This window comes from Nanorana parkeri, unplaced genomic scaffold (assembly GCF_000935625.1).
Source record: "Nanorana parkeri isolate BGI_ZX_2015 unplaced genomic scaffold, ASM93562v1 scaffold551, whole genome shotgun sequence".
NCBI classification, from domain to species: Eukaryota; Metazoa; Chordata; class Amphibia; order Anura; family Dicroglossidae; genus Nanorana; species Nanorana parkeri.
In genome coordinates, this window is record NW_017306819.1 from 893,554 (window position 1) to 902,932 (window position 9,379).

Genomic DNA, 9,379 nt, shown 5'->3' on the forward strand with positions numbered 1-9,379 from the left:
AGCCTCATAAAGGAAACAAACTTTTCTTTACCTTCACTGACTGTGCCAAATCCTCTTTCATTTGTGTCTCACATGCTTCCCCATCCCAGACACTGCAGCTCACTTTGCACCATCCCTGTACTGTTTCTGACTCTAACCACCTGCTGTGGCCATTATAGAGGGTTTCCACCATCCCTGTGCTACCTTTCTGACTCTAAACACCTGCTGTGCATATTATCAGGGGTTCCCACCATCCCTGTGCTGGGTTCCTGGGTCTGTACACCTGCTCTACCCATTATGAGGGGTTCCCATCATCCCTGAGGAAGGTCCCTGGGTCTGTACACCAGCTGTGCTCATTGTAGGAAGTTCCCACCATCCCTGAGCTGGGTTCCTGGGTCTGTACACCTGCTGTACTCATAAGAGGTTCCCACCATCCCTGAGCTGGGTCTGCTGGATTTTTTTTATTTATTTTTTAATATTACCCAGAATGTGACAGGAGGAGCTGAGAACACACAAAGGTGGACACCCAAAACTTCACTTTTTAAATGAATGACTTCAAGTAATAATAAATAAGACATTACAGCAATGCAAGATCTAAGCAGCTCCCAGTGATAGAGCTCATTCAGAGAGCACAGCATGTATGTTACAGGTTCAGTGTGCGTCCTGGGGTCCATGGAAATTAATGGTAATGCAAAGGGCTCATTCACATGTTGCATGTGTTGATACTAAGGATGTGCAATGGTTTGGTTCATGTTCCCAGTTCCTCTAAGTTCCCCCAACATTAGTTGGCACTCATTATTCGGCATGATGACGCCCATTGCATGGTCTAAATACATTTTCAATGGGCCATAAACATGTGTCAATGGACCAAAAGACACATGGCAATTTTTTAAAGATGCTGAAGCTTGGCCCAGTCAGAGATTCCTCCATTAACAGAGTTTAGCATAGATGGAGGAATCTGTTGCACTTTTTCCAAACAATTGTCAAATAATCGTAAGGTGTATGGCAAGCTTAACCCCTAATGCTGAATGAGCCAGCAATCTGGGTGTGGTAATGATCTGCCCCAGGTGAGGGTATTAGTGGCTGCTGGGAGGGGTATAAATGGTAACTCTCTCTAACTCACTCCTATTGCAGTTCCTCTTGCAGACAGGATGGGCTTAAGGATGAGGAGCTGCTGTAGTTGGTTGTTGCTGCTTGCACTGGTTTATGGACCAGGGTTTGGCTGTGCTGGAGATGGCGTCCTAGCTAGACATAGTCGCCAGTCAGATTGGTGGAGGAACTACCAGCAGGCTGTGCCTGCCCAGGTTCCTTCTAGATGGGGTTCCAGAGAGCTTTATCGGGATAGTAATGCGCCTGTGCTTGGGTTTGGGGCTTCCAGAGCTGGGGCTCAGTGGGGTTTATCTGCTGGGCATCCAGCTGGGATGCTCCGACAGCAACTACAGACTAGAAGTTCCCCTATTAGTGTCCAGTGTGGAGAGGACACCATGGAGGTCAGTGTTCAGAGGGATTTGTATGGGAATGGAAAGCTAGTAAAACTTTCCGATCTGAGCCTGGGAGCCCAACTATGCAAGCCAAGCACCCAAAGTACTGACAACATGGTCATCTTCCAGATTAGCCTCCAGGACTGTGGCAACACTGCTCGGGTAACTTTGCACTTCATATCCTTTCTTTAAAGTTCTGTAGTGTATGTGTTCCAGTAACTTCAGTGATGCCTATAGCAACAACTAGATTTTTAACTTGTTTTTTATTCTCTATATAAATTAGAGCAACAAATTATCTTTTCTGTCTTTTGTGGGTTTAGTAAACTGAAACCTGCTCCCTATGGGTTATTTCCCTTTGTAGGGTTTAAAGACAATCTCGTGTTCACTGAGATGAGCCCAGACCCGATTCTCAATGATTGCCCTGTTCCTGAATTCTGCCCTGGTTCTCTGAATATATATCAAATGGGGAATATGTTTACACTTCCATGACCATGAGGGAACAGGTCTAAAACCACAATACAATTGCTTTGAAGCATTGCACACAGGCTTTAGCTTTTGAGAGCCTTGCAAACTGTAAGCTTCAAGCAAGTTTCTTTAAAGCACTCCCCTAGCTCCAGATCCACAGATCTTAAAAGGAGTGCTGACTCCCTTTAGGCAAGCAGGTATATTGTATTCCCTTTCGGCATGCTCGTTTTGGTCATTGATTACTTTTGAGTTGATGGCGAGGCAACTAGGCTTCTTAATGGACCCAGGGCCAGATCAACATGTGGGTGGAGCTCCCGCTCCAGGCCTAACACTGAGTAGGCCGAGCTGACAGTCACGGCCTGACAGTTACCATGGGTTGGGCCGAGCAAACCATGCAGCTGTGGCCCTCTATTCAGGCCAGTCTCTCTGACCCACCGCCCCCCCCCCAAAAAAAAGGCTGCACTGTCCCACCCCAAAGGTGGGACATCTCTTGAGACCCTGGAGACATCAGGCTTCAAACCTGGAGCAACACAGTATGTAGCTTCATATTATTCTGCAATGCTTTACAGTGTATTGCTGGGATTTGTAGTTCTCTATAGCTGGTGGCATTCTGCATTGCTCTGTACAAGGAAACTCTCAACCAATAATTTATAATGTGACAGCTTCACCTGATCTAAAGGGGCTAGTGTTTTCAAATGTGTTTAAACCATGCAGGTTGTGGGTTACTTTCTCTGGTTCTGTCTTCTGCTCAGGTCACTGCAGCCCCTCAGCATCCACTTGCATGGTGGCTGACTCACTTGCAGGCTTTTTAGATCAGGTGGTGATCCTCTAGTTGGTTATGTATTTAGATGAAGCACTGAGATCTTGTAATGTAGATCTAGCCAGCCTGCTGTTGCTGTTAATGGCTCCTGTTATAGGAATGCTCCAAACTACAGAACTAAATTGCTGTCATTGTATTGAGCAGCCATGGCATCAGTCCTAACTGGCAAGAGGGGTTACCTGCACCCAGGTGGCTGCTATGGGGCACAGGGGGGCCTGGCCAGATGCCGTGTGGACTGCCTGGGTCGCTACAGCATCTTATGCTGGTGGCTTGATCGGCAGCAGAGGAGGAGGTGGGGCCCGGTGATGGAGGAGGCGGTGATCATCAACGATCGTGCTGGAAAAGGAGGCGGACAAGTAAGGAGTGTGACCAGCCCACCTGAGGGTGACCCTGCAGAGCCCACCATCGGGACTCTATGGTGGGCTCTGCAGGGTCACCCTCAGGTGGGCTGTGTGGGATCTCAAGTGGGCTCTGCAAGGGGCATAACTAGAAGTCACAGGGCCCCATACATAATTTTGTTATGGGGCCCTGTCATTTCTAGTTACGCCCCTGTTGGGCACTATAGCTTTTGGAGAGCAAAGATTAGCAATCCAGGTTGGGTGGGACAAGAAAGCAGAAGGTCTTTTTAACATGGCAACCACCAGAGTATTGGATGAAGAGGGTACTGTGAGCACTGTTAAAGTGGTTAACAGTGTAGGGAGCAGGACAGGTAGTATTTCAGGGAAATATTTTGCTAGATTTTAGTATGTTGCCTAAATTGGGAACCATGGCTTTTAGACGAGTGGGGTTTTCTTGGGTTTTGTCTTCAATCATTGGTAGCTGTCTTTAATGAGACCGTGTTGCTTGACTCTTCAGCATAAGATCTATGTGCACTTAACCTCTTTGGCATGTTTACCTGTAGGAGCTTCTATTGTTTAGACATCCAATAGCCCTTAGTGCTGCCATCTTGGATATGTCAGCTGCCCCTGCTGACTTGCAGTTAGCACTTAAAATACAGTCCATAGTATTCCTTCACTCTTCCCCCAGCAGCCACATGAAGTGTTATGTAGGGGGGGGGGTGGGGTAAGTTGACACTCCAGGAGAGGGCTGTGATGTGTAATGATGGCGGGTATCTGTGCTAGGAAACAGGTACTTGATGTGTGTATTCCCTAGCAAGTTTAGAGGTGCGTTGCAAGTGAAATAAAACAATATGAAGGCAAAATACTGCATGGAAGTATTTAAAATGTATTACATTTTTCTAAGCTTTACCTGTAGGGTTTCTTTGGATAGTGATCTTTTTTTAGAGAACCTTTAATAAGATATGGGTCTGCTTTTGTTGATCTTCTAAATTATCAGGCTGAGTCACTGACCTGAAGTTTGTGAATCGTAAAAGTTAAATGCTTGCTGAATCCTTATTGGCATGATGGATGACTAGTCTTTGGAAATGGGTCAATGGGTCAATGGCTCTGTCGCATGTCTGATGTGTAGAGCTGCCAAATCAATGTAACATTCTACTTTTCTGTGCAGATGTCTCAAGACTGGGTGGTTTACACTACCAGCCTGACCTACAGCCCAACCTCCTCCATTCCAATCATCAGAACCAACCCAGCTGTGGTCCCCATAATGTGCTACTACTATCGGTGAGTCTACACTAGGGCAGATCTAACAGCATTGCATCCTTACTAGTCAATGGCTAACGGTCCCCTACTTTCCAAATGTTTGTAGCTTTAAAGTCCCAGTCAGGTTTTCTGCTATTTGTCCTATTCTAGAGATTTCTTTTCTCATCCAGCTCTAAACACAAGTGAGTACTTTCCAATTGGGTATATCCCCCATGATGTCACTGGAACAAGTGCCCATTAGGAAAAGGCATCCATGCCTTTTCTAGCGACAACTTGGGTTAATGGCTTTCCCACACTCAGACCTAGTGAGTTGCTACTAATCCGAGTTGCTACTAATCCTATAAAGAACACTGATGGAAAATTTTCCTGGCAGAGGGTCTAACATGCTCTACTTTCACAAACTGGTGGCCCATCTTAAGTTTGTGGTAATATCATGAATTTGGGTTTTCACAATGATGCACATTATGTTAATACGGTCTTAGAACCACCTTGGGGATAATATTGTAGCTGCTTTGCATACTCAAATTTTGAAGTACAGGCTTCAGATATTTTCCGAGTCCTTGTCGGTCATCAAGAATGGAGCCAGTGTAGACTGGCATCATTCATGCTAGTTTCAAGTCAATAACTGATGGTTGCAAGCCTAGTCAGAACTGCATTTTCCAAGTAAACAATGGTGGCTACCATACTAATAAACCATTTTCCCTTCTAGATGGTACTTGCCTTAGAAACCCAATATAGATCTGAAATTCAATGTTTATAGCTCATGATTTTTACCGACTCTTTTCTCCTGTATAGGCATGGTAATGTGAGCAGTAAGGCCATTAAGCCAACATGGCTTCCATTCAGCACCACAGTATCCTCAGAAGAGAGGCTGTCCTTTTCTTTGCACTTGATGGCTGGTAAGTTGAATGAGGCGGATGGGAGTCAGTTGGGACTCAGTTGGACTACTAATTTTTGTTATGCCTGCTAATTTTTGTTATGCCTGCAGAGGACTGGAGTGGCCCTAGAAGTTCTTCAGTGTTTCAGTTGGGAGATATTCTCTACATAGAGGCCTCTGTGGACACTCAGAACCATATTGGCCTAATACTGTTTATTGACCGATGTGTGGCCACCATATCACCTGATGCCAGCTCTTCTCCTAATTATGACATCATTACAGACCATGGGTATGTTCTTCTAATATCTAGGGAAAGGGTCATGGCTCTAATCACCCCACTTTCTAACTGACAATCTTCTACAGGTGTCTGGTAGATGGAATGCAAGAGGACTCCTCTGCAGCCTTCGTGACTCCAAGGGTCAAACCAGACAACCTACGGTTCACAGTTGATGTCTTCCGATTCCTAGGAAATGATGCGTCTCTGGTGAGGATTTGAGTTGGTTGCAACAGATGGGATGCCTTGTAAGCACTGATAAATCTATTTAAATCTTTCTTTTCAGATCTACATAACCTGTTACCTGAGAGCTGCTGCAGCCACCCAGGTCCCAGATTCCATGAACAAGGCCTGTTCCTATAGCAAGACCACAAATGGGTAAGACTGTATTAAAATGGTGGTATTGTGCCCATTTGGTTATTGTATTTACTGCATCATAGCCACTGCATTAAGACCACATCTGAGTAATGTAGGAACATTCTGCACAAGAACTGTCAGAAACCATGACTTTGTGAACCAATAACATGATTTTTCCTAAAGCGCCACTAACTGGTGGTTAACAGCTGGAAATATTGATTACTGTAATGCTGCACAGGTAGCCTCTGCTGTCTCCCAGGGTCTTTCCTATACCATGTACACTGGGTAGGATGTTTCTTCCTAGACAGCCATGTAACCAGTCACACCTGAGGGCCTCTGGTATGGTGCCTTGCATTTGTTCCTTGGTTCAAAACAGGACACCTTTGGTGTTGGCTACGTATTCCCACCAGGGTGATCAGAGCTCCCCTGTAAAAGAATAAGCTGTGCAGAAACCTGGTATCCTGTCACTCAAGCACCTAATCTTTCCAAAAAATTAGTGAGCCTAAGTGAACTAACTAGGTCACATGATCACTGCTTAGAGCGCCACCAGTTAGGCAAATATAACATTTAAGCCCAATTGTGTTCTTCCTGCACATAAAACACTGTTCAGTCCACACTGGAATGCTTGAATGCCTGTCTTAATAGAAGGATGTAGCCTCAGATGTGCCTCTTGCTTGGCACATGTAACTGTACCTCTAGTGCACTATTTCATCTTACTAGGAATGAGCAAAATTCTTTCACGACGAAGTAAAATATAAAGACACTTTACAGCTGTGTGGCTTTTAACAAAAATGTAATGTATGTTCTTAAAATCTAGGCTGTGATACTGACAATTGCTTGTCTTCTCTAGCTGGTCTGCAGTTGAGGGCCCCAGCGATATCTGCCAGTGTTGTCAGACAACAGGCACCTGCAGCAACACTAATCTGATGACCGGAGGAAGGACCAGATTTGGAAGACCGAGAGCATTTGGCAAGAGGGAAGCCTTGGATGGTGAGTTTTTATAATCTACAGCTGCCATTTTGAAAGTAATAGCTGTAGGTGATCCACACGAACAGATCTGAGGGACAAGGGTAGCACTATGAGGGCAAAGCTAACAATGGCTGCTTTGTGCTCCCAGTGGAAAGTCTCTTGCCACATAATCGGACTAGGAATGGAGATCTCAAAATGCTTGTGTACTAAAAACCTGAAAGGGGGTTGTAACATCCCCCTTCCCTATTTTAATCAACTCTTGGTTCATGTGACTAGGTCTATAATGGGTTTTTAACTTTATACACACTTAAGTAAATGCTGACTTGTATGTGCTTCTTGACCCCCAGTGTTTTCTCCTACAGAACCCCACATAGAAGGTGGACAAAGTGTGACCATTCTAGGACCTCTGCTAGTGACTGTGCCAAAACAAAGCAATGTTGCACTTCAAATGACAAAGGAAGCGTCTGCCCCTGTGGAGCTCTGGGTGTTGGTGGCCGTCGGATGTGTCAGTCTTCTTGTTGTCCTTGTATGTGCAGTGTCAATTGGGAAGTCTCTGACAAAGCCACACAATGTGCTGTCTGTGGAAAAATAAAACAATTCTCATTTAATTTGGTCTCCCTTATTTATAAATCGCATAACTTTCTTGCTGTTTCTTGTAATATTAGGGTTTACTGAGGAATCTGTACATGGGTTTTACTGAGGAATCTGTGTATGGGTGTATGTCAGGTTATTTTATAACAAAATATTTATTGAAGGAACATTACACTTGTTAATGGGGACAGAACTTGAGGCTTTTTCTATGTCTTATAGAAACCCAAGTATAATATGAAACATATCAAATGATTATGATAAGCTAACCAATAACATGATTTTTCCTAAAGCGCCACTAACTGGTGGTTAACAGCTGGAAATATTGATTACTGTAATGCTGCACAGGTAGCCTCTGCTGTCTCCCAGGGTCTTTCCTATACCATGTACACTGGGTAGGATGTTTCTTCCTAGACAGCCATGTAACCAGTCACACCTGAGGGCCTCTGGTATGGTGCCTTGCATTTGTTCCTTGGTTCAAAACAGGACACCTTTGGTGTTGGCTACGTATTCCCACCAGGGTGATCAGAGCTCCCCTGTAAAAGAATAAGCTGTGCAGAAACCTGGTATCCTGTCACTCAAGCACCTAATCTTTCCAAAAAATTAGTGAGCCTAAGTGAACTAACTAGGTCACATGATCACTGCTTAGAGCGCCACCAGTTAGGCAAATATAACATTTAAGCCCAATTGTGTTCTTCCTGCACATAAAACACTGTTCAGTCCACACTGGAATGCTTGAATGCCTGTCTTAATAGAAGGATGTAGCCTCAGATGTGCCTCTTGCTTGGCACATGTAACTGTACCTCTAGTGCACTATTTCATCTTACTAGGAATGAGCAAAATTCTTTCACGACGAAGTAAAATATAAAGACACTTTACAGCTGTGTGGCTTTTAACAAAAATGTAATGTATGTTCTTAAAATCTAGGCTGTGATACTGACAATTGCTTGTCTTCTCTAGCTGGTCTGCAGTTGAGGGCCCCAGCGATATCTGCCAGTGTTGTCAGACAACAGGCACCTGCAGCAACACTAATCTGATGACCGGAGGAAGGACCAGATTTGGAAGACCGAGAGCATTTGGCAAGAGGGAAGCCTTGGATGGTGAGTTTTTATAATCTACAGCTGCCATTTTGAAAGTAATAGCTGTAGGTGATCCACACGAACAGATCTGAGGGACAAGGGTAGCACTATGAGGGCAAAGCTAACAATGGCTGCTTTGTGCTCCCAGTGGAAAGTCTCTTGCCACATAATCGGACTAGGAATGGAGATCTCAAAATGCTTGTGTACTAAAAACCTGAAAGGGGGTTGTAACATCCCCCTTCCCTATTTTAATCAACTCTTGGTTCATGTGACTAGGTCTATAATGGGTTTTTAACTTTATACACACTTAAGTAAATGCTGACTTGTATGTGCTTCTTGACCCCCAGTGTTTTCTCCTACAGAACCCCACATAGAAGGTGGACAAAGTGTGACCATTCTAGGACCTCTGCTAGTGACTGTGCCAAAACAAAGCAATGTTGCACTTCAAATGACAAAGGAAGCGTCTGCCCCTGTGGAGCTCTGGGTGTTGGTGGCCGTCGGATGTGTCAGTCTTCTTGTTGTCCTTGTATGTGCAGTGTCAATTGGGAAGTCTCTGACAAAGCCACACAATGTGCTGTCTGTGGAAAAATAAAACAATTCTCATTTAATTTGGTCTCCCTTATTTATAAATCGCATAACTTTCTTGCTGTTTCTTGTAATATTAGGGTTTACTGAGGAATCTGTACATGGGTTTTACTGAGGAATCTGTGTATGGGTGTATGTCAGGTTATTTTATAACAAAATATTTATTGAAGGAACATTACACTTGTTAATGGGGACAGAACTTGAGGCTTTTTCTATGTCTTATAGAAACCCAAGTATAATATGAAACATATCAAATGATTATGATAAGCTAGTAATCCAAAAAGGTTGGGTTTCTAAGTGGTAGTAC

At 44.2% G+C, this 9,379-nt stretch overlaps 1 protein-coding gene across 1 annotated transcript; it reads left to right on the top strand.

Annotated features, from left to right (window-relative positions):
• Positions 1–1,442: 1,442 nt before the first annotated feature.
• Positions 1,443–8,445, top strand: LOC108791435 (zona pellucida sperm-binding protein 3-like). Its single transcript, XM_018561924.1, has 8 exons — positions 1,443–1,622; positions 4,252–4,364; positions 5,139–5,242; positions 5,332–5,509; positions 5,584–5,704; positions 5,781–5,872; positions 6,702–6,739; positions 8,336–8,445. The coding sequence occupies exons 1-8, from the start codon at positions 1,464–1,466 to the stop codon at positions 8,443–8,445; spliced, it is 915 nt and encodes a 304-aa protein (XP_018417426.1). The 5' UTR covers positions 1,443–1,463.
• Positions 8,446–9,379: the final 934 nt, after the last annotated feature.

Excerpts from the sequence above, each read along its gene's own strand:
- LOC108791435 (XM_018561924.1), top strand. The coding sequence starts at position 1,464 with ATGGAGGTCAGTGTTCAGAGGGATTTGTATGGGAATGGAAAGCTAGTA. Across the intron at positions 5,705-5,780 it reads TAGGAAATGATGCGTCTCTG|ATCTACATAACCTGTTACCT; the intron begins GTGAGGATTTGA and ends CTTTCTTTTCAG. Across the intron at positions 5,873-6,701 it reads TATAGCAAGACCACAAATGG|CTGGTCTGCAGTTGAGGGCC; the intron begins GTAAGACTGTAT and ends TGTCTTCTCTAG.